At 37.9% G+C, this 26,211-nt stretch overlaps 1 protein-coding gene across 2 annotated transcripts in view; it reads right to left on the bottom strand.

Moving 5' to 3' along the window:
• Positions 1-26,211, bottom strand: part of TMTC2 (transmembrane O-mannosyltransferase targeting cadherins 2) — a 262,796-nt gene that overhangs the window by 38,244 nt on the left and 198,341 nt on the right. For both annotated transcript variants that reach the window (XM_054813137.1, XM_054813138.1), the window contains exons 8-9: positions 24,673-24,794; positions 8,000-8,081 (exon numbers count right to left, since the gene is read on the bottom strand). In XM_054813137.1, coding sequence (XP_054669112.1) covers positions 8,000-8,081; positions 24,673-24,794 — 204 coding nt within the window. The remainder of the gene's footprint in view (positions 1-7,999; positions 8,082-24,672; positions 24,795-26,211) is intronic.

The raw sequence follows: 26,211 nt of genomic DNA, 5'->3' as shown, positions 1-26,211 counted from the left end.
ACGAAGCTCCAGCACTGTGAACAATGTGACTACACAGATCCCCCACATGACTGGAGGATCATGATGGATGGCTACAGGCTGTTTCATAAAGTCAGACAGGGAAGAAGAGGTGGAGGAGTTGCGCTCTAAGTTAAGGAGAACTTTGAATGTATGGAAGTCAACTATGGCGACTGTGGAAGCCCTATCGAATGCCTCTGGGTCAAGATCAGAGGGGACATCTCCAAGAGGAATCTTACAGTAGGCATCTGCTACCAACCTCCAAACCAAGACGATAAGGCCAATGAAGCAATATTTGGGTCACTTAAGCAAGCTTTGGGTCAACAGAACCTGGTTCATAAGGGTGACTTCAATTACCCGGACATTTGTAGGAAGAACAATACAGCAGCTCACGTCATCCATTAAGTTCCTGGAATATGTACAGGACTGCTTCCTCATACAAATGTCAGATGTGCCAACCAGGAATGAGGCACTGCTGGAATTGCTACTCACAAACCAAGAAAACCTGCTTTGTAATATCTCCGTTAGTGACAGCCTTGGCTGCAGTGACCACAGTATTGTGGAGTTTGGGATCCTACTAAGCATGCTGAAGGTTTTAGATTTCAGAAGAGCAAGCTTCAGCTCACTTAGAGCTCAGTTGGGAAGGATTCCATGGGAGGCTTCCATGGAGGATAAAGGAGCTAGAAAGTGCTGGGAGTTTTTCAAGAATGCTCTCCTGGAATCACAAAAGCTGTTCATCCCCTTTAAAGGTAGGGGAAGTAGGTAGAGCAAGAGACCCCCTTGACTTAATTGCAAGCTTCTGAGTCTGCTCAAAACCAGAGAGAAGTGTACCAGAGATGGAAAAGCGGAAGAATACCCTTTGAGAAACATAATGGCATTGCCAGGGGATGCAGAAATTAAGTTAGAAAAGCAAAAGCTCAGCTCTAATTGAAATTGGCCAGGGATGTCAAAAACTAGAAGAAAAGGTTCTTCAGGTACGTAGACAACAAGCAGAGGCAGAAGGATAATACTGGCCCACCATCAAACAGGAGAGGTGAATGAGTCACCAACAACACTGAAAAGGCAGAGGTACTCAAGTCTTTCTTCACCTCTGTCTTTACTAGCACTGTTGGGCCCCAGGCCTTGGGAACAAAAATCCAGGTCAATGCAAACACAGACCCACTGTCAGTGAATGAAGAGTTGGTGTGTGAACTATTACAGGAGCTTGACCCCTACAAATGGATGGGCCCTGACAATATCTACACAGGGGTGTTAAGAGAGCTGGCTGATGTCATTGCGAGGCCACTCTCCATAATCTTTGAGAAGTCATGGAGATTGGGGGATGTCCCAGAAGACTGGAAGAAGGGTAATGTCACCCCCATCTACAGGAAGGGCTTAAAGGAGGATCCAGGAAATTATAGGCCCATCAGTCTTACTTCAGTCCCTGGGAAAGTTATGGAATGGATCCTCCTGGGGCCTATCACAAGTCAAATGAAGCACGTGATTGGGAAAAGCCAGCATGGATTCACCAAGGGCAAATTGCGCTTGACAAACCTGATCACTTTCTATGACAAAGTAACCTGCTCAGTTGATGTGGGGCAAGCAATGGGCACTGTCTACCTGGATTTCTCCAAGGGTTTCCCCATAGCCTCCTCTTAGAGAAACCATAACTGCGTTATGTTCTAGAGAAGTGGTCTGTGCGGTGGGTGGGGAACTGGCTGACAGGCTGCACCCCGACGGTGGTGGTAAATAGCTCTTTTTCGAACTGGCAACCTAAGTGGGGTCCCCCAGGGATCGATACTGGGCTCAATGCTGTTAAAAATCTTCATAAGTGATCTGGATGATGGGATCAAGTGCACCCTGATGAAGTCTGCGGATGATACGAAGCTGAGTGGGGAAGCAGACACTTTGGAAGGGAGATCCACCCTGCAGGAAGACCTGGATAGGCTGGAAGAGCGGGCTAACAAGAACCTTATGAAGTTCAACAAGGACAGGTGTAAGGTCTTGCACTTGGGAAAACATAATCCAGGAATGAAGAACAGACTGGGATCCACCTGGCTGGAGAGCAGCTCTGTGGAAAGGGACCTGGGGGGGGGTCCTGGTGGACAACAAGCTTAATATGTGTCAACAGTGTGCTGCAGTGGCAAAGCAAGCCAAGAGGATGCTGGGGTGCATCAACAAGGGCATCACCAGCACAGATAAAGATGTCATTATCCCACTCTACTCAGCACTTGTCAGGCCACACATGGAATACTGTGTTTAGTTTTGGTCCCTGCTATAACAAAGAGGTGGACAGTCTGGAGAAGGTCCAGAGGAGGGCCACCAGGGTGATCAAAAGACTGGGAAGCCTGCCACACGAGGAAAGGCTGAGAGAAAAGCCTTGAGAAAAGAAGGCTTAAGGGAGATCTCATCACCATGTTCCAGTACTTCAAAGGTGGCTACAAAGAAGATGGAGACTCCCTTTTTGCAAGGAATCACATGGAAAAGAAGAGGAGTAATGGGTGCAAGTTATTCCTGGGGAGATTCCAATTGGACACAAGACAATTTTTCACAATGAGAACAATCGGCCACTAGAATAATCTCCCCAACATGGGACACTTTCAGGATTCGGCTGGATGGGGTGCTGGGCCATCTTGTCTATACTGTGCTTTTGTCTAGGGGGAGCTTTTGCCAAGAAAGGTTGGACCAGATGATCCTTGACGTCCCTTCCACACTGGTATTCTATGATTCTATGACTACAAATACATCACATCAAAAAGAAAAGTGAATGCACATCTGTAAACATATGTAAATTTTCACACTCACTAACACATGTAAGTGTATGACTTAAGGACTGAAAAAAATGGTGCTTGAAAATCCACTGCTACCATATTTCAATGAAATTTATTTTGAAGGTTAAATCACAGCAGTTCCAATCCACTTTCAGGCTGGGAGTTCAGAGTGGTAAAGCAGTCATCTCCGGAGGCAAGAGAGAAACAAAGTGCTCACAGACTCAGGTGAAAATTTAGGCATCAAAAAGGGCTAAAATTTCTGTGCTGAAACAGTGATGAGAAAGACTTAGGATGAAAGTGAAAAAAATAAAAACAGCAGTTAACAAGTTAAACTTGTGTAAAAAAACTCAGATAAATTTGAGAAAATCTATAAAAACAACTCCTAAGTTATCACAAATTCAAAAGTGGAAGAAGATGTAAAAAAAAGTTAGATTGTTTGGAAACAATGACAGTATAGCTAATATATTTCAGTTTTACCTAATCTGACAGCATGTTTTTAATTTTGTTTTATATCTGTAACTGGGAATGCACTGAAAAAGGCAGATGATCAATGTGAATTGCCTAATTAAGCGAATGCATAATTAATCTAATGAGAATAATCCATTATTATAATGAAAAAGGAATCATTAAACAATTTAGAGTTATTAGAAACAATGTATTATTCAAAGGAAGCTATTTTAAAAGGAGGTCTCAATGGTGATTAATAAAACAGAATTAATTTGAACATCCTGTTGGGTTCTAGACTTTCCCATTCCAATTAAGCCATTACAAGTGTAAGGGAGGAGGGACTTCTGTATACACATTTATCTTGAAAGCTCACTCCTCCTCTCTCTCTCTTTTTTCCCCATTCCATTTTCATTATATTGGAGAGAGGCCACTTTACACACTTTAAGAGGCATGGTGGCAAAAACAATTTTTAGTAAATAAGTAAAATGAAACCTGCTTTAGTGGTGTTTTGGTGGTTTTGTTTGGGTTTTTTTATTTATTTATTTATTTAAAACAGCAAATTATAAAGCAAATAAGACAGTTTTGGAGGTAAAATGTTTGCACAACTTAAATTTCACTGTAGCTTTATGGGGTTTTTTGTTTGTTTGCTTATTTAAGTGAAAGTTAGTACAGAAAGCCTTCGACAACTTCCGACTCCTTAACTACACTGCATCCTACTAGCCATCTCAATGAAAAGATACTGAAGAATTTATTTTTGTTTCTTTTCAAATGGACAAGCACTTAAGTATTTCACTGTTTGAAATTAAACTCATATCTCTGCATTGACAAATTTTATACAGAATCTTTCTTCAACTTCTCCCGAGATAGGCTTAGCGCAGACAGAAATGGGAGATCTGTATTTCCTTTGTGGGTAGTCAACACTGTATCTAAAACTAAATAATGTCTGGGCCATAATGTCACTGGTCTGACCTGGCTGAAGATTTCTGTTTGGTACACTTGTTAACAAATTTGACTTACTGATTCTTTAGATGCCAACATGTTCTTAAAATATTTATAAGAAAATTCTTTTGGAATTAGTTAGTTCATAGGTATCTCTCTGTGGTTTCTCAGATTGATAGTTGGATTCATCCCACCTGACCATAACCATTTAATTGAGGCACCTAGGTTAGAAAGAGTCTCCTCTATGGTCAGTGGAGACTATTTCAGTTATGTCATCGATCTGTTGATGACAGAATCCACCGAGGTCCAAAATGGCATACTTGAGTTAAATGTTCAAAGTGGGATGCATGAGAGCCAATAACATGGTAGATGTGGGGAGGATATTTTGAAGAAAACTTTCCCAGAGAAAAAGAAGATGGAAATTCAAAAATAAATAAGCATCTATTAAGTTCAACTCAGTTTAATGAAAAACTGTTCACTTTAAATCTTCTTTAAAAAATGCATATTAAAGAGATCCAATTAAAAGCCTCAAACTTTATAGGAGTATTCAAATCTAGTATCTGAAATAATCTCCTCCAGTGTTTTAGTTTAGAAACATGTAGGTTGTGCCAAAAGTAAGATTTTCATTGGTGCTTCTGTACTCTTTGTCATTTTTTCTTCTTCCTGATTCATATGCAATTTCCTTCTTTCATCTGTTAAGTGTTTCTGGTGGTGTACAGTGTACCTGAGCAGCGTGTATCACACCACCCATCAAGACTGCATATTTGTAAGAAAGACAATGGCTCTGCACAAAGTTCAGATGATCAGATAACTGGCATATGAGAAAGCAAAAGGGGAAAAAAAAGGGGAAAATGTGGACAGGTGAGCAGCTGATTGCATTTCAGCCTGAAAGGGGACTGCCACCCTCGCTGATCACTAGAGCAAAGGTCACTTCCCCTTATGTCCAATGAAGCGACATCATGTCTGCAGTGTGCAGAGATTTATATCTTTTCAGCTTCTCCATTAGTTCTCCCTTCAGACATCTCCAAGCATAACGAGTTTGAGAAATACTTCCTTATATCTAAATCCACTGAAATCCAAAGCTAGGATATTACCTACACAAAACTAATTATAACACTAGCTTGATCAGAGAAATGTGCTGTCGTGGTATTACCCCAGGAAGCAACCATGAAACTTTTCAAATCAAATCAGCTGACTCCTGCACCAAATCACATCATCTAAGAATAGCTTTGGCTTCAGGCCTGAATTAAAGCACATTATAATACAAATGTAAGCCTCTTCGAAGATACAGAATATCTACAATTTTTCCTGATAGCTCCAAAAAAAGTCCAAAAGGTTAGAAGTCAAAAAGAACATTTGCACATCCTGGGAGGACAAATTATAAGTGTATGCATGCATGTGCACTTGGAAGAAAATCTTCAGTCCATTTATTCATGGTACTCCATCAACACACTGTTGTGTCCCAACTGACCAGTCTTTTCATTTGGCTGTTCCATGAGGTATGTAGTTTTTTAGGGCTGATAACAATTATTTTATTCTCTGTTCCAACATCTTCATGCTTATAAAAAAAAGTAATCTCTAAGATTTACATGCAAAATACGGCTGGTATTTCCCCATAGTTTAACACTTGGCATATAGGATATGGACTGTACCTGTGACAAGGTGCTAAAACAAATTAATGAGAAGTAGAGATTAAGTGTTCACTAGGGATTCCTGTGTAGTATTTGGAATGTCCCTGGTAACATACAGTACATATTCCTGATCAAAACAAGAAATAGCTGCAAGGGAAAAGGGAAAGAAAGGGGAAAAGAAAAGAAAGGGAAGAGACAAAGAGAGAAAGAGAGGCAAGGATAATTTATTTCAAATTTTACAAAGTCCTGTGCCCGAAGTGTCAAGGTTTTGAGATCACCTGTACTACATAGACACATTAGCCAAGCAGAACTAAACCATATCTTCCTCATAGCTACTTTGATTTAAACATGGAGTAACATCACTGAAATTGGTGATCAGAAGTTATACAAACAAAAGAAAAGGTTTCACCTGCATTCAGTAGAGCTCTCTGTGTATAAAATACTCTGTGACAGAGACCTAGTGACTGGTACAGAGAACTTTCTTGTGCCTACAGCCCTTCAGTATCACATTTTACTATGCTGGTATTCCAAACACTGACTAAATTTTACCCTTCACTCCTAAAGTGCAGAACAGGATCTTGCTTATGTTGCAATAATGACCTCTGCACAAGGACACAGAAACCACTTTTTGTACCTGTGATACAATAAAGGAAAAATTTGCTAAAGTTTTTAGGGAAGAATCTTCATTAGGAAACAATACACCATTTAAATATTGTAATCTGGTAATGAAAAAGTCAGTACATCAGAGATGAATGATGATATAAATAACCTTGCTTTTAGTTTATAAGGCACTTGAAAATGACACAGAGGGAATATCACAGGAAAAGACAAGCAAGTTGATGAAGTAATTGGAGAGAAAAAGAAAAAAGTCTAGACCTGCAATAAAATATACACAATCGTAACTGCCAGGATGGATTGTTGAGATCCACTTTTGAATTTGCATGCAAATAGATTTCCTAATAACTAAGGATAGATTTCTTAATAACAAAGGCTGGAAGGGGCCTGACTAGGATTTCAAGAAACAATCATCTGCTGCAACTTTTCCTCATTATCTTGAGATATCAATACCTAGATCCAACTGAAATAATGCAGCTTATGTGCACAAATACCCCTATCAGATTTACCTGTACAGGCATAAATAGAAGGTCACTAACTGCAATGACTCATAACACGAAATAACACAACACTGGGCTACATTCATTCAAATACCATGCATGTTCTAAGTAACAATGTATGCATCAATTCTGGGACCCTAACATACAGAACTTTACACTGCATAAGACCAAATAGAAATACAATGTGTGAGCAATTCAGACAAAGAAATCACACAAAGTAAAACCATGGTTATTATGTGAGATTAATTTTCCCTTTTGGCTACTCATTTTCATTTATTTTACATTTACCAGTTAGAATCAGAAAAGGAAATTAAAACAATATACAAAGATAAATATAGTACGCCTGTGGTTTCCTACCTTCTTCCTTAACTAAGATGAAATTTATTACTTCTTTCTATATTTTCCAATTGGGACTACATAGCTTGCATTTTTAGATTTGTCTATTATCAGCTTTAAAATACAGTAAGAATTAGTCCATAAAGTTAAATATTTTTGGTTGCTTGGGACTAATCACATCTGGAAATATTTTTTGCACATCTAGCAAAAACAATCTGAAGTTATAAAGATACCTTCAAATTAACTCTGTGCTTTAAGAACATGCATGGCTTAGTATGACAAAGGTATAGCCAACTTGTCAAAACCTTTTGTAATACTTATCAACTTCAAGCCATGAAGATGCTGGGAAGGAGGTAGATGTAAGGTCCGTAAGTCTCCAACAAAAAGCAGACACTTCGCTATACAGAACTCACGCACACTAAAGTATAACTTTTAGTTGCCCACCCACCGGCAGCCAGCGAAGTTAGGCCAAAACTGTTAATAATAATATTCCAGGCCATGAAACTTTGACATATGGCAATAGTCACCTTTTTCCTTTCCCAGAGAGGCAGCAATACTGAAATTCCCCTCACAGGAGAAAAGCTATGCAAAATATGAAAATCTTCACCTCTCCCTCTGCAGTGATTAACAAATTGAAATGGAGACGAAGTTATACGTGGTAGATTAGTTTCTTTCGCTTTAAAGAAGGTATTTTGCCAGTAGCACTTTTCAAATCCTTAATCACTCTGAGAGATTAACAGCAATCCTGGAATACGTGTGGAAACCCTATCTATCTGAAACGTACCATAATGCATGTAGCAGTTTCCTTTGGTAGGATCCAGCTGAATAGCCTTCACGAAGTACTTTTCTGCCTCACTCTTGCGTCCCTTCAAAAAGAAAAGAGGAGGGGAAAATTATTTTAACAGTGTGTCACCATGGAGTGATCATGTACAGTTACAATTTCCAAATTCCAGGCACTAGAGAAAAACAACTACTATTATCGCTAGACTTAACCTAAGTAAATATGAATGTTTAAGTGTTACAGTAAGTTTTGTGGTCAGCTACTTTATGCTGCAGATCTCCAGACTGAGGAAGAAAAGTATCCAACATTGTCAATGTCCAAGAAGTAAGAAAGGGGTAGAAATGCTTTGCAAAAAATATTGTAAAGGGCTTTGAGTGAATATCAAGCTCCATGCTACTTTTCTGGACAGGCATCAGGACGAGCATTACACAGACCCAAGCTAAAATCAGAAGGGAAGGTAGGAGGGACCTTTAGTTATGCTCTTAAAAAAACAAGAGGGGGGGAGGGGGGAAAGGAAAAAAAACATGTTTTGGTTCTATGAAATCATAGAATCATAGAATATCTCAAGTTGGAAGGAGCCCATAAGGATCACTGAGTCCAACTCCCTGGTCCTCACAGGACTACCTAAAACTAAATCATATGTCTAAGAGCGTCGTCCAGACGCTCCTTCAGCTCTGACAGGCTTGGTGCCATGACCACTTCCCTGTGGAGCCTGTTCCAGTGACCGACCACCCTCTCAGTGAAGAACCTTCTCCTAATGTCCAACCTGAACTACCCTTAACGCAGCTTCATTCCATTTCCTCGTGTCATAAACAACACTATATACACAGCCAACACCGAAGTCACCACAAACAAAGGTATATAAATATAAAACATTTCTGATTTTAATGTGGAAGTACGATTTCATCAGAAATCAGTTCTGTCAACCATAAAACATAACTGAAATAGAAAAGGTAATTTTTAAAGACAATGGTCAATGGTATGACAAAATGATCAGAAAAAAAACCAACAGAAATTATGGTAAAAAGAACAGACATGTTCTAAAACACAGATTTTCTTATCACTGAAATCACCAATGCATTATGGTATACAAGTGCCAGAGCAGATCCATTAGTGGTCATCATTCTTTTCATGAAGAAAACAGCAATATTGGATTAGCCTAGACTGATACTCAAACACAAATCAGCATCAACTATTCAGTAAGATCCCTGTGACCTGCTTATCCCTATCTCCATGAAATTAGTTGCTGCGGTTTGTGTTATAAAATAGAAGGCCTCCAGAAAAAAGAACCGTTAAAGCTTAACCAGTGTGGAAGAAAGGCATTGTGGTCTTCACCTCTCAAGGTTGCCTTGAGTGTTATTTCACAGGTATAAGCATACAGGCTTTCTCGTATTTTGTGGTCTGGAAATAGACATTGCATACATCCTGCACTATCCCACAAGTTAACATAGGAATAATAACGAGGTCTGTTCATGATTACAGCTGCTCCAGATTCTCAGTATTTCCCTCAAGGGCCTTAGAGACAATAAAATAAAGAGAGAGAACGAAGTTGTGCAGCACACCAAGAACTGTATCAAGACCAGGTTCCATCAAAATCAACATAGAGGCAATATTTCCAAGACAACATCCTGGCAGAGATACAAGAAGGCTTATCATTTACAATATTCCAGTTTCACAAAATGAATGTTCATTGGAGGTTAAGAGTTTAGCCTTATTATCTAGTAAACTTTCTTTGGTAAACCCATATACCTTAAAACCATATCCACATGGCACAAGGTTCCTGTCAACCAAATAGTGCAACTACATGATAGAGTACACCATCTTATACTGCAGTGCCTCTCATCTCTGTTTTTTTTTTTTTTGTAAAAAACCAACCAACCAAAAAAACCCCAACTAACCAACAAACAAAAAACCCAAACAAAACCAACCCATGACATGTAGCCCAGATTGGTTTTTCCTCATCTACTAGTGCAGTAAAGACACATCCATAGATTAAATGCAATTTCTTTTTTTTAAATAGCATACGACCACAGTTGAAAACAAAAAGTGAAGAAGAAAATAATCTCCAACTGAAAACATAACATAAATTTGGGTCAGTATAAAATAATTATTAAAATTAAAGTAATTGGGGAGGAAGGAAGGGAGGTTGATAATTAAACACTAAATTTTGCACATTTAACTCCAAGGTTGGCATTTTTAGTCTGGCAAAAGTTACCATTACATATGTAAGTCCAGCCTTGAGGCTTCAAAATGACAGGCACCAAGCATATGTATCACTAAAACTGACAGAATTAACATCTACAGATTTTGCATCATTGCTTTTTTTTTTATCTGGTTGCACTCTGTGTCTATTTCTAGAACATAAAAGGACAGTTCATTGGATACAGTCACAAAATATATAGCTTCTGCCTACAGAACTATGACTATAAGGCCACAAACATTTGTCAAACATGATTAATTTTCATTTACTGGGATCACCAAAAATACACAACTACTGTACTCTTTTCGGCACTTTCCAAATGGCATATTGCACTCAAGTTCAGGCCAGTCAGGAGACCTGGAGTACATAATGATGACAGGTGCCAGCACACATAGCATCAAAGAAATGACTGTGCTATTAACAGGCTCAAATACTCATTAATTGATAACAGGGAGAAAAATCTTACATTTATCACCCAAGATATAAAATGATCTGACTAGAAATGATTGGCACAGCTACATTTGTTCATGTTGGCCATCATTTTCATATAGTCACATTTGTCAAAATTTTTTAAAAAAAGAATGAAAGCATGTTCTTGCAGAATGGCATTCTGAGGAACCTTGCATCGCAACATCTAAAATGTCCTCTTGGTGCTATCTGCCTGCTGCTCAAATGTCAATACCTCAGCACAGATTTAATACACCTTATTTTTCTGTCAAATGATATGAAATCCAATCACTTGACACAATCAGGCTATTTCACAATTAAAATTTAGCTTTTATCAACTTTTTTCAACTCTCCAATGTACACCTTAACTACCATAACAGAACGTACACACTGTGTAGTTAGATTAAGACAGCAATCCCTGCCATTGTCCCTTCCCCAGCGTATGTGTTCAGTGTTAAATAAAACACATGGCATAAGCAAATAAAAATCTAACTTTTAAAGAAAATCCAAATAATTGTTTAAACAGCTGAAAAATACTGACTTGGTGCAGGAAGGCATTTTGTGTGTGTGTTCACTGTTATGTGTACTGACCCATACAACTGCAGGCATTGAGAGGCACTGGAAACCTCCCAATTTCTAGCAGCAGGGTGTGCAGTTGTATATGCACAACCACACGCTTTGGCAATTTTACAAAGCAAAAAATATGAGTTTACAACTGCATGCTAGCAGACATATTTGAAGGATAAAAAAGTTATTCATAAGATTTTAATGGAAGGACTTGATGGCTCTGAGGATTAATAATGGGATATAAAATACCTTTCACCTGTTGGTCACCAGTTCACATCCAGTCCAGGTCGGTAGCTAATGAAAAGGTGCTATCTGACAGCTACTTGTTTGCTCAGGAGAAATGAGTGGGTGGTCCTAGCCCAAGCCCTAATGGAGATCCTCTGCACAGACGCACTGGCATATTTATGGCTTTTCAATGCAGAGACCAATGAGACAGAATCATAAAACAATAAATGGCAATCTCATTGCTGAGGGGAAAAAAACATAATGAAGACACTCCAGTAATCGATTTAGAAGACACTGCTGATATTCTCCTTACTGGACCTGGACCTTACTCTAATGCCTACAATGAGGACAGTCTTTCAACAGTTTTCCATTAATAAAGAAAACTTCATTTTTCTTTCCCCTGTTCCTAAATAAGGATGAATTGCCCATGATTACCACCTTATAGCAATATCAGAAAATTTAAAAGGAAAAAAGTTAATGTCATTGACACATGGCTCTTATAACCTGGCATGCCAGTTTTCCCGCTTCATGCAAACTTCAAATCAGAAGGGCTGGTTGCTTGCAGTTTTGGTAGCCAAACAGTTAAGTGTTTAAATATGAATTCCTGAGCTTGATTTTATAGACCAGTTCTCTGTAGAAGTTGACTGCAAAGTGGTTTTTGGTTGGTTGGTTGTTTCTTCCCTAGAGAACAGGACAATGGATCCAACCTTGCAAATATGTTCAGATATATTGCTTACCTGGACTTTCCTACAAAAGACTGTTATGAACACCACAACAAACAAAAGAGAGCTAGCTGAAGGCAGTTGATGCATTAGTAGAAAACCCTGTATTTATCCTTAAAATATAAAAAAACTGAGGAAAAACTACCTTTTTTATATCCACCCCAAGTTTTTCCTCACTCTGCTGGCAAACTGTGCCAAATTCATGTTGAGGCAGCTGTTGTACTTCAGGCTGCTGGAGGCCCAAGGACCCTGAGATGCTAGTAAAATTGGAAAAGATTAATACAGCTGAGCAGCTCTGAATAACCCTCTTGTGGAAACTATGATGACACAGTGGCAACCAGTAAGGTAGTTCAACAAATTAGGTGGTCTCTGCAATTTAAACCAACTTTATATTTTGTAAATATTCATCATTCATCAAAGTGTGCAAGGATTTAACCAGTAGAGGAGAGACTTCACTCTTCAATATAGTTTTACCAGCTTTAACTGGTAATAATGTGATTGCATAAGGAACTCAATTTGTGTCACAAGTGTAGTTGACTGTCATTCCCTACATCTGCTCAGGTTTTTCTGGCAAGCATTCACATTTTTAATAAAATGAATTGAATTATGAAAAGATTTCTTTATGGAAGATTGATTAAACTGTGACACTGAATACAGAAAAAATTATTTTACACATTTCCTTCTTCCTCTCCAGGACATTTTAAAGTCACAGAGAGACTATGCAAGGACAGTAAAATGTCTGAACTGAACTTGTGGCTTCGTTTCATGTTTAAGTTATTGCAGACCTCTATATCTGTTTCATAACCAGTTCCTCTTGCCTTAACAAAAGTTTTCATGGGACAGGCAAACCAATTTAAATGGTGTATAACTGAGCAAATTAGTGATTAAGTCTTGAAGTTTTTAGTTAGCTGGACTAAAGAAACAGGAGCTAGAGTTGTATCTTACAATGAGGTCACTGACATATGCAAGCTCCCTATCCCTCCTCTAAATATAAAGACTTAAGAAATTACTTTAATATGTATGTTTAATATTACTTTAAGTATCTAAATGGATGGATTCTTCTATTCCCCTCATTTTGCTGTTATTTTGAGGGGATCAAGTGCACCCTCAGTAAGTTTGTAGATGACACCAAGTTGGGTGGGAGTGTTGATCTGCTTGAGGGTAGGAAGGCTGTACAGAGGGATCTGGACAGGCTGGATCACTGGGCCGAGGCCAATTGTATGAGGTTCAAAACTCAGTGCCAGGTCCTGCACTTGGGTCACAACAACCCCAGGCAGTGCTACAGGCTTGGGGATGAGTGACTGGAAAGCTGCCTGGCAGAAAAGGACCTGGGGGTGTTGCTTGACACCAGCTGAACATGAGCCAGCAGTGTGCTCAGGTGGCCAGAACGCCAACAGCATCCTGGCTTGTATCAGAAACAGTGTGGCCAGCACTGTAGGGAAGTGATCGTCCCCCTGTACTTGGCACATGTGAGGCCACACCTCAAGTGCTGTGTTCAGTTTTGGGCCCCTCACTACAAGAAGGACATTGAGGTGCTGGAGCGTGTCCAGAGAAGAGCAAGGAAGCTGGTGAAGGGTCTAGAGCACAAGTCTTACGAGGAGTAGCTAAGGGAACTGGGGTTGTTTAGCCTGGAGAAAAGGAGGCTGAGGGGAGACCTTGTCGCTCTTCACGACTACCTGAAAGAAGGTTGTACCAAGGTGGCTATTGGTCTCTTTTCCCAAGTAACAAGTGATAGGACAAGGAAATGGCCTCAAGCTGTGCCAGGAGAAGTTTAGATTGGCTATTGGGAAAAATTTCTTCATGGAAAGAGTTATCTAGCATTGGAACAGGCTGCCCAGGGAAGTGGTTGAGTCACTGTCCCTGGAGGTATTTAAAAGATGCGTAGATGTGGCACTTAGGGACATGGTTTAGGGGTGGACTTGGCAATGCTAAGTTAATGGTTGGGCTTCATGATCTTAAAGGTCTTTTCCAACCAAAAGAATTCTCTGATTCTATGATTTCTACAACTCTTCTTCATTCTGAATTACAGTGTATCTTGCACCATAATTTGTATGTGAAATGCTAGTCCCACTGAAATACATGGGACTTGCATTATTCACATCAAAGGTCCAAAATTTATCTGTCTCTATACTTCCTGTGCAGCAAAGAGATAAATCTTGCCTCTTCGTTTCATTTTTATCATAATAAAATAAAAACAACTGAACATGGCAGAGAAACAATGACTTCTAAAGGTTAACATCTGGCCCAGAAAAACACACACATGAGGCAAGATTTGTAATGAGAAGTGATTTGTAATGCAAAGTACTATATATTTCATTAGAAAAAAAGATAGTTGTGGAGGGAGGAGTTTACAGTCACGGAAAGTCCTTCTTTACCCAACTAATATCAGTGAGCTTGTAAAAGCTATCTTTTCAAAGTTTTCCTCTCTCATATCCTTAGATGACCATGGTAAGAAACAATACTGTTACTAGTACAGATCCTCTCAAGTTTTGGCTCTCTAACCACTTTAAGAACAAGAGATTATTTCTCTTTGGTATAATACATTAATCTCAGTGTATTGGAGCAAGAATTGGATTATTTTGGAGGAAATTAGGGTATATATCTGTATCTGCTAATCCACCATAATTCATCATATACTAATCTTTACCTCTTAGTAAATGTGAGGCAACTTTCCCGTTATTGTCCAATGTGACACATTCACATATCCTTGGCCCTGAGGTCATGACTGATGCTTTCCTTCCCAGTCATTCCACTGGACCAGGGTCCTCACATGCATACTGCTCATGAAATTCAGTAAATTACTTTTAGAAATTAGCCTTGGTAGGATCAATAAAATGCAATGTCTTGTTTTAGTTTAATTCTCTATTTGCACCTGAAGTGGTTTGCTTCCATCTAAATATATAGTCCTCCTTCAACCACAGGTGGACTTTTGTTGACTAAAAATCCATCTACTAGCCTGACTGAGATTCTGCTGAAGTCTGTAATTTTTCTATGAGCCAAGGTTATTTTTGAGAGCAATAACATAAACTGGGTTCTTTAGTCTACATCTGGGGGGATAATTAATGGCATGATAACCAGAGCGCTGAGATTTAAGCATTGCTCATTGACTTTGGTGGGAATCCACTGAAGCTTAAGCATTTTTGAATGTGACACCACTGCTTATATATAGATTTAGGAATCTAAAGCACAGCTCATAACTTTACTGGCTTCGGGCATGATTCAGAGCCTATTAAGGTGATATTTTCTTCAAGTAAAGCAGTATGTATCTGATTAAGCAATAATATATTAGAGCTATTTGACATCCATTTTCTTGTTTTATGGGTCTCATATCACAAAAAGCATTCTTGTTTTATTAAAGCATTCAAAATGATATAGGAAAGAAATATAGGGATAGGAATTTTTTCTCCCTTGAAGTTTTTATTTTTGGTTGTTCTGTTTGCGCTTTTTAAAAATATATACACATTTTTTAGACTCTCTTTCTGGGCAACTTGAAGTCCAAAAGGAATTTACATTGTTATGTCACCGTTAAAACCAAGAAAGATTGTGTACAGTCTTAAGTAAACTTTTAAAGAACAGATTTCATTCCACACCTTTTGATTTATTTACTGTCTGGACCCATATTCAAATGTTCACCTCAGTCATTAAGCTGTAGATTATTTTATATCAAGAATATGTAATGAAATGTTAAGTAAATTTCCATGTTAGGCACTTTCTTTTCCATTCAATCTTAAGCCACACTTTATATTTTCTGATAAAGCAGTGTATTAATATCTACTCACATTTCACTGGCCAGTCAGTAGAATATAAATTCACTATCTCCACATGCTGTTTTCACTGAGACCTATGAATTTCTTCTTAGCTAAATTTGGCCTATATCATGCATTTTTCTATGATTACTGACAAAATTACTACACACAGAGTAATTACAGGTGACTATATTCAACCTTGTAGCAAAACCAAAAGATGTCTTTCTTTCATGAAAGCAGTTCATCCTGTGTCAGTGATGTTTTCTATAACAAGCTTTACATTTATTTTGAGTAAAGCAAGAAGTTTAAGGCTCCCCTTTTCCTGTCTACAGGAAGTTAGAAACAAGATACAGAAGATGAGATCCCTAAAGGAGGTTAGTGAGGGGTTATGTGCCTAAATATCTGTTCCAGAGTCATTTACCAACTAGTTAGACGGATATGTTATATATAAATGAAAATACTCCGGTTTACAATTAATTCTGTTACATTTGGCACGCAGCCAAACATATGTCTTGAGGGGACTGAAAAGTTTATCTATGGATGCAATACTTATGGCACGTGGCCAACTTCAGCAGAAATACAAGCTTGATAGATGTCATCTATTGAAATTTCTGTAGTTAGGAAATCCTGACACTCAGCCTGGAAGTGTTAATGCTCCAGATACATCAGATAACCAAACCATAAAAAAAATAGGGTTCGTGGTTCTGAAGTCAACAAACATGACTGTCCACATTGAAGAGGAAAACCCACTCCTCCCCTCCCCCACAAGCAAATTGCTTGTAAACTGGAAACAAAAATGAAAACAACTTCTGACATTTTGCAAATTTTAGAACTAAATCCAAACCTTGTGCTTGGATTACTTTTAACCCTCAAAGGATTTCAAGAGGCAAGAAAAATTGTAGTGTCTGTGTCAGACTCCAAAGACAAACTGAATACATGACAGAAAAATAGCAGTGGCTGTTGCTTGGCTTAACTTGATTTCTTAGGGTGAGCCTTCTCAAGGATTCAATGTCATTTATATCTTGTTATGATGGCAGTTTAACTGAAATATCCAATTTTCATTAAAAAATTATTCCTAGAAGCAGTTCTAACAGCCAAGGGGATTTAGCCTCCCAAAATGAAATATCTAACAGCTTTGCTGCTCTAATTAAATTGACCCATTCAGAAAAAGTATTGTCATAAATTGAAGATTTCTGTATGCGTAAACATTTATTTATCAGTCCCAAAAGAAGTATTACTAAAAATATTTTTGATTGTTTTAAAGGAATCGATTACTAAAAGGGATAAACTGTTCTATAAAATCACACCTAAATTTAACATACAGCATTTCAATCGCTATGTCCTAACAGTCATGATTCTTTTGACATCATGACTGTTCTACCTCATCCCTGCTTTCTTCCAATTAGTGTAAATCTAGAGAGACAGAAAAAGAGTAGCAATCAATCAGTGACATAAAAAATTACAATATGACAGTTGTCCCACAAAAATGCAAATTTCCTTTCTGTGCTGGACCATCAGCAGCAAGTAATTACAGATATACTAGATAGTGAATTTGTCTATTCAGTAGTGCACTATGTTCCCCTTTTCCCCTGCTGTACCGTTTCTTTCTGTTCTTACTACCTTCTATGGATTTCTATGTTGTCATTTACTTATATTTATTTTGAGATGACTTTCAAAGACTACACCAATTACTGAATACAGTAGCATATTTGATAGTGGCACTCCGAGTAATTTCACAACTAACCAAAAATGGCAGGACATCTCTCTGGCCTTCTGTTTGTCAGGAACATAGGCAACAAACAACTGCAGGCAAAAATATGGCCACCCACTGAGGAGGGAGTATTTTGAAACTCAAAAAAAGTATTTAACTTCAGTGTTGAGAACTGAATGCCACAATCCTGTTTCTTTTATTTTAATCCAAAACACTGCCAATGTCTATCATGTCTATGTCTGCTTTCTCCCCATCCCCCTTTCAAGAAAACATTTTACAGTAAAATATTTTAGATTTTAGGGAATCTTCTAGGGTGATTATTACCGAATTTAATATGGTTTGGAGCTGTAACACGGAAATTTTACAAGGCAAAGTAAATTTTTCTTACAGCAATTTGGGTGATTTTCCAAGCCAGTAAAAAATAGGAGATTAACAGCACTGTGTGGTGCCATGTAAAATGCAAGAAAACATTGTGCAATTTTTTCCAAAGAAATATAGCAAAGCCTGTAATTCCTAGATGCAAAACACTAAATGTTACAATATGGGGCTGTCCCTAAGTACTTTAGCAATTATAGGCACTACTGCAAGCTATGTGGGGTGGTTTGTGGGCTCAAGTTCACTCAAAACAGATAAAACAAAACTTCAAACCAGATTTATTTATAATTGAAATAAAGCTTCTCAGACTAGCATGCTACTCTAACAACCATCCACTGCCTGACGGCAGAGGCCAGCGATTAGGAAGGAGAGTTTCTTAGTCTTCTCTTTAAGAAGACCAAAATGAGAGGAGAAAAAAATTTTAAAAGCCTTACTTGTAAAATGATTTTTTATAGCATGATAGCCAACCTTTTTTCTTCTAGAAGGTCTGCTCATAAAAGGGAAAATGAATTAGAGCACATGCTCAAGGCCTCACCTGGCACTGTCATTTTTGACAGACTCATTTTTATCTTAGTGCTGAGAGCCTTGCAATTTTAAAGCCTTTTACAAAAATTATTCTTTTCTTTGTGATACAGAAACAAATTACCTAAGCAAGGATGAGGCTCAGATGTTGTGGTACCAAAGTCCTGTGCCACCAGTAGACTGGCTAGGTCAACTAGCATGGCCCATCGACAAATAAATTTCTCCAGTAATTTATGCAGCTTAGCAAGCTAAAGATATGAACAGTACTTGGAAATGCATAATGTTAAAGCACTGTGGTCCTAAACAGCTACATGTTCTTTCTGAAAAAGAAATAATAGAAGAAAGAAAAGCACAAACTTAAGCCCCAGACAACTGGATATTTTCCAATTATTCTACTAGCTGAGCTACTAATCGTGCTTTTCAACCACCAAATTATGCTGTTCTAATATATTTTCAGGAAAATTGTAGCCTAGTGAGCTGTAATTTTTAGATATGAACATATAACATTATCCAATATAAGAGCGTCGTGGTTTAACCCCAACCGGCAACTAAGCACCACACAGCCGCTCGCTCACTCCCCCTCCCCAGTGGGATGGGGGAGAGAATAGGAAAAAAAAAAAAAAGGTAAAACTTGTGGGTTGAGATAAATACAGTTTTATAGATGAAGCAAATGCCACTGTGTCCCCTCCCAACTCCTTGTGCACCCCCAGCTACTCGCTGGTGGGGGGGGGTGAGAAGCAGAAAAGGCCTTGGCGCTGTGTAAGCACTGCTCAGCAGTAACAAAAACATCTCTGTATTAGCAACACTGTTTTCAGCACAAATCCAAAACACAGCCCCTTGCTAGCTACTATGGAGAAAATTAACTCTATCCCAGCCAAAACCAGCACAAGAGGTTATGAAATACCTGTGACTTATGATATTAGATAAGAATACTATAAATTCACTGGGTATTCCTTTGGAGCTCTTAAGTTGGTCTTTTTTTTTCTGCATATATAGCAGCATGCCCATGTCCACCTGGCATTTCTTGTATCCCAAAAGAGCTAACAAGCCTCGAGACAAATATTTGCATTAAAATAAAAACAGAGAATTTTTTTAGTATTAGTTAGCAATTTTTTACTCAAAAGGTTTTACTGCATGCAAATTAGAACCGTATCACTTATGTATTTCAAGAATCAATGATAAATTAACAGCTAGTTTTGTTTTGGTTTTTGTTTGTTAGGCTTGGTTTATGTCAATGTAAATTACAGTTATTACAAGCTGAACAGCTTATTCTAAGTTTTACAAATGCATCTTTAAAGTTATTCAAGAAGTAAACTTTACTGAGAATAATTTTGTGCAGAAATGCCATGTTTAGTATTTAGAATTATTATTGATGGATAAAAGTTTGTCACCAGCAGGTTTTCAGGATAGGCAAGGGAAGCTTGTTTTATTTGGATTTTTATTTCACTTTTTACTTTATTGAGTTGCATTGGTTTTGCATCTTTCCATTTTCCCAGATACACAGATGCAAAAATTTGTGTAGGCTTTGGAGAAGAAAATATTATTTCTTCAGGTTTGTCTAATCACCTGTCAGCAACTGGGCTTGTAACACTCTATACTCTCAATTTTCACATACTTCTAAACTCAGAAAAAATAAAATCCTTTCTCAGGAATTCTCCTGTTCTTCAATACATTTTTAACTGTTCGTTAAAATGTTTCTAGAAGTAAAGAAACTCCTTATTAACATCCTCAAAAATTGTTAGTGATTTTCATCTCAGAAGAGAATGTGGCACAGAAATAACAAAACATTGTGTTGTCTTTTGAAGACTTTTTCTGGAATATATGGAAACTTATGAATGAAATAGTTTACAAATTGTATGTCTTATATTCAGCATATACAAACCCAAAAGAATTAGCACAAGTAAAATTAAATAGCATAGATTATGGTTTTGCTTACTATTGTTCCTTTTGTCTCTCACAAAATGCAAGTTTAAAATTTAAATGCCCTTTGGAACAGTAGTGACATTAGCTATGTCAAATGGGAAACTGGTAAAATCAACCTGAGATGATGACATGAATTAGTATCTGTCATTTACAGCATGATTATAATAATTTTAAGTTTATCACAGTATAAGAACTGTGATGTACTTTCTTTACAGTTTAACATGCCACTCATGACCTTGCAAAAGGTAGCCCTTTCTGGTAGAAGATAATCCCCCTCTGAAATCTATTTTTAGTAAGAGAGGATAATAGCTGTTAATATTAAATACATGTTTATACCTCAACTTTGATTCAAAACACTGCATTTTAGTAAACTGGAACTAGCTTCAGCATGAAAACAAAGAAAGGTAGATAGAATCATAGAATGATTCATGTTGGAAGAGACCTTGAGATATCATCCTGTCCAATCCTCTGCTCAAAATGGAGTTATTTTATTTAGGCTAGGTTGCTCATGCAGGTTATTTTTCAAGTTGGAAATAATAATAATTAAAAAACAAACAAACAAACAAACAAAACCCTAAACATAATTGTCATTGCTCAGCTAATAAACTCATCTAGTATATGGTGCCTTTATTTTAAGTGTGCTGTAGACCTCAAAATGAAAAAGAAAAAGAAAAAGAAAAAGAAAAAGGAGACAGGCACAGGTCACTGTGGATTTAGAAAATGTGCAGAGTTCCTACTCTGTGTTTGACGGAACCAAGGCCAGACATGAACAAAACATACAGCTTACATTCAAGAACACTTATTTATTTCTATGTCCCTGTTTATGAAATTTTGAAAAGCTTTCACTGAAAGTTGGGAAACGATAGCCTATTGTAATGAGCAAGCAATTTTGTAAATCTCTAGTCTACACACTGGGCATAGGTGTTGCCCTCACAGTTCCTTATGGGAAGGCAAAGAACACAGAAGGTGCAAGAAGGCGGTCCAGGTATCCAGTCTGGCACTAAGGGAATAAATGAATCATGTCGTGCTTCTTTTAGTAAAGCATTAACACTGTCAACAGACTTGAGGAGGCAGAAAAGCTGGGGTTAAAATTAAGCCACTTCATTGGACTTTAAGTCAGGAAGTAAAACATAGCTGAATTTGTGAACCTTATAGGTTTGACTTTACTGCTATGGGTTTTTATGCTAGAATTGCCTTTGGCTGGAACTTAGGAACTTGTCTGAAACCTTCCTCCTCTCCTCTCTGAACCCCCAATTTCACTGACAGAGAAAAATTTTCTATCTACATTAGCACCCACTTCTACCTTTCACTTCACCAATCATCTCACATTTGTCTCCTGGAAAAGAGACACAGAGAAATGTTATCGATAGTTTTGTCTCAGCATGTATATTCGGAAACAGGATTGCAAAAAGTTTGAAGGTTTGCTTCCAACAGATGAGGGGGAAGAAGCCTCTAAAACGACTTTCCTCTAACATCTGAAAACTAACTAAAGTTTCTTTTCTCGCTCCTAAATATATAGGCTGTGAGAAAATGACCATGAGCCTAGGTAGCAAAGTTTAACAGAAGAATAAACCACAGTGGTACCTCAAGTTAGGTATGAGCTGAAACAACTATGCCAAAGGGAGTAGCTCTAATGCTACTGAATCCCAAGGAAGTCTATGCAGACTTCCAGGAAGCATGTCAGTTACAACAATCATATATTTGAGACGGGAACTAATACTAGTACAGTTAAGTATACTAGAAACTACACAAAATTTGATGTGAATCACTGAGCAGATGGTAGGCTGCAAAACTGATTAAGGATAAGTGACCAACATGGAGACAAAAATCCATATTCTACTGCCAAATCTCTTCATCATCCATTTTCCTGTTGAATATATTTTCAGACTTTGTAGCTGAAAGAATTAAATTAAATAAATTACAAATTTCAATAGATCAAATATAAATTAACTTTTTTTTTTTGCATGAATGAAATAACCATCTGAAAATTTTTCTGCCATCTCTAATTACTTTGTCATCAACATGGTGCCTTGTTATGCGTTTATGAAGTCCTATGTCACTACAAGCCTACAGGACATCAGTACCATCTTTTCAGTTTATGAACATGAACCCTATCTGTACATATTGCCATGAATATGAGAAGAAGCAACAGTAATGAAAAAAAAATGTCAAGAGATGATAACAAACAAACGTGATGAGAATAGACAGCAATTATGGCAAGTGTAGGTAAGCATATGTGCGTTGGGAAAGGATAGGCATTTTATTGCCTATCACCATGCAGTATTCAGTGTTCAAAGTTGTATACAGCTCCTGTCCTTTTTGCTAATGAGACACTTTCTTCCACAAACATAGTTCATATCCTCAAGGAACAATCCACCTCACATGTATCTTGCATTTATATCCCTGGAGAAAAATAAACAGTTCAATTGTACCATAAGGATTCGCATACATTTTTCATCACTTCTTTCCCAAAGTTGAGGAATGCCACTAATGTTTAATCCTATACCTGAACTTTCATAATGAGGGGAGAAAATTAAACATTTCTTTTTAGTGGCTCACAATGTTTGTGCACAGCTATGGGATTTGGGGATTTTGCTATTTTGAAGAAAACTGTGAGACCTTCAAGACCTCATATTTCATATACTCAGCAGTTCAGAAAATGTGCAAAATTAACCAGAGGAGTACTGGGGTAGGGGTGTGTGTGTGTGTGGAATAGAAAACAAGAAAAAAAAGAAAAGGAAAAAAAAGATATTTGGATTTTAATTGAGAAAACTCTTCCTTTCCCCTCAGCAATTCTAATAAATTAGACTTTTTGTGTCAAAGATCTGCTAAGAAGAAACCAATAATGTTGACTTTCTCCTATTATTCTTAGGTGCAAGATATAAAGATATCTGCCAGAAAAACAAGGTAAATTAGGAGATTTTGCTGTATCACCTACCTGAAGCTCTATTCCAGAGGAAAGTAATCAGTGAGTGCATGTATTTGTCAATATCCAAGAAATTTTAATTGTAACCGAAAATTATAGCAAAAAAATGCTTTACAGGGTCTGGAACTGGCAGGCAGTGGGGAGATAACACTACCATCCTGACTTCCATTACAAGCTAAACATTCCTATCCAGGTAGTTTTTAATCGAATTCTGTATTTGACATTACATGATAACACTGAACAATTTTTAATTCTTTCTAGTTATGTTGTCACTTGTTACCCAGATAGAGAACTTCTAATTTCTCCCTCTTTGCCAAATACAAGTACTTTTAGCACGATGGATCTGCTGAAATTAATTATGAGCTATTTTTCTTCACTGGACCTCTACCCTGTGTCCAAGGACATTTTTTCCTTGAAGATGGGACGGGGCATAAGGTCAGAGTAAAAGCTTATAGCTAGGTGAAAAGCTGAGGAAGATATTCAGACTGAGGCACAAGGATTGAAGAGCCATACAAAGCCATATCAGTAGAGCATAGAAAGGAAATATGAAACCACTGGGGTGAACAATGAAAGCAAATGTGGAAGAGACAGACAGGAAAGAGGATATGGTCAGAAAAACAGGAATGAGAAATGGAAAACAAGTGAATGGCAGTTTTAAAGCAGAATTATTTCAGTGAATAAAACAGAAATCCATCTTCATCTTCAAAATGTGTGAAAACCAAGGAGAGACTAGAACTCCACTGTAACTATCATGGGGCTAGTTTAGCTGGAGCTACAGGCTCATCTACACTCGAAAAGCAAAGTAAATTCTGAAGAAATTAAAAAGTCAAACTCTTCTGATTTCTTTAGAACCAGGTCTTAGTAGTTGAGCAGCTCTTCTCACATGCTCAAAGCGATACTCCTAAAGAAGTGTAAATTCAAAGCATGAGATGTAATTCACAAAGTACAGGTGACACACTTAGCTCTGCCACAGGCTGCTAAAATCACCCTGGGTCAAAAACTGAATATCTTTTTGTATTAATATCATTACTTGTGATCTAAACTACTTAAAGGCTTTTTCAATCAGAGAACTCCTCACTATCTGTTACAAAGTTCCTACCTATTATAGCTGTTTTCTTCCAGCACAGAGGTGGCAGTATTTCAGGAATGGATGCAATGTTTCACAAAAAACCAGTGCTGTCAAAATCCTTAATTAGAAGACATGAAATAACAGGACAAACAGAGCAATTTTCAGGCAAAAATCTTCCCGTCCCTTTACCTTACCTACTTGAAGGGTCTGGGACCAGCTCCCATGAGCTGCTGATTAACTCACCGTCAGAGCCAGCAGTTTTCCGTAGGTGAGATGGGCTGGGATGTGGTCGCTCTTGGATCTCAATGACTCCACGTACCAGCGCTCCGCTTCTGGCAACCGGCTCATTCTCATATAGGCTTCTCCTACAGGGTGAAACAAATGTTAGTGAGAATGTCCAAAATTTCTCAAGGTGTCCATAATTTATGATCTCATTTATAATTTGCTGTTTATTAAATGGGCAGAGATCTTGAAAAGGGTGAAGTGCTTTGAACATATTCAATGAAAAAGCAAAATAGCCTTATACACACTTGAGTGAGGAGCTTAAGCCTTATTAGGCCTGACAGAGCATGGTTGAGATTAAAGTCTTGTTGGCATAGAATTTCAAGAGAGAACTCCAGCTGTTAAGTTTGAGTCAAAAGTTCCAAAATGACAGAAATTTTACCACATCTATTATAAAGAAGTTACTTTTCCATCAGTCTACATTGCACATCATGGAGTGGCAGGTAGAATACAGAATGTCCTTCCCTTTAACCATAATACTTCAAGAACCTAGATGTAAATGTGTCCCTGCCCAAGCCAATGACAGACTGAATATGCCTACAGGAGAGTCAGGATTTCACCATCTCACCACCTGATTCATTCCAAATAAGTGGCTAAGTATCTTCGCAAACTTATGAAGTCACAGTTTATCCAGTGCCGCCACTGGAGGATGAAGAGAGGACTACGGCTGACCCAAGTAGAGGATGGCTAAGGTTGTCTCCAGGTGAGCCAGTGTCCCCAGTTCTGCGTTACATGGGAATGAACAGCTGTGAAAGCATCAGAGAGAGAGAGAGAAGGACCAGTGTTCTCTGTTCAAGCTTGAGGCCAGCTATTACACCCCCAAAACTCAGAGAAAAAGGTACCACCTACACGCTTAAAGAAGTAAAACACAAGGAACTCTTACCACGGGAGCTACTTCATCTTGAGTATTTACAGGTGCTATGAAGGATTTTCTTGATAAAAGAAAATTGGATTTTTTTTTTTTTTTGCTATCTTTGTCACCAGAAGATAGGGATCCCAGGCAAAATGCAGCACATAAGTTTGAGTTTCAGGAGTTAGGGTGTAGTGCATGCAAATGACCAAACCACAGCCTACAGATAAAATAAGCGTGATGTAGAGTCAGAAGTCATGCTGAGCCAAGGCTAAGGGAAGCCAACATAATTTTTATGAGCAAATAGAGTTTTTCCAAAAAGGGGTGCAAGCCTGTAAATCTAGCAGTCCAGGATTTCTAATTCGAGGATCTACAGAGCATTCTGTACTCATGCAGTGGTCTTGGATATCTGATTACATACACAGAATTAGATGATGTTTCAGTCCCAGAAGTACTCAAGGCATTCTACTGCTGGTTAGGGCCAAAGTAAAAGAACAATTCTCAAAAAAACCAAGCCAAATTGAAAAAAAAAAATCCAAACAGAAAAGAAACTCCAAAAGAACACAAACACCCTCCAAACCCCATGATTAAATTCAGGGATATCAATGTCACATGCGTTTTTTTCACCATGTCAGCACTCACAAATAAGT

Source organism: Grus americana, chromosome 1 (assembly GCF_028858705.1).
Source record: "Grus americana isolate bGruAme1 chromosome 1, bGruAme1.mat, whole genome shotgun sequence".
Taxonomy (NCBI): Eukaryota; Metazoa; Chordata; class Aves; order Gruiformes; family Gruidae; genus Grus; species Grus americana.
Note: the sequence above shows the minus strand (reverse complement) of the source record. Positions and strands in the feature narration are given on the sequence as shown.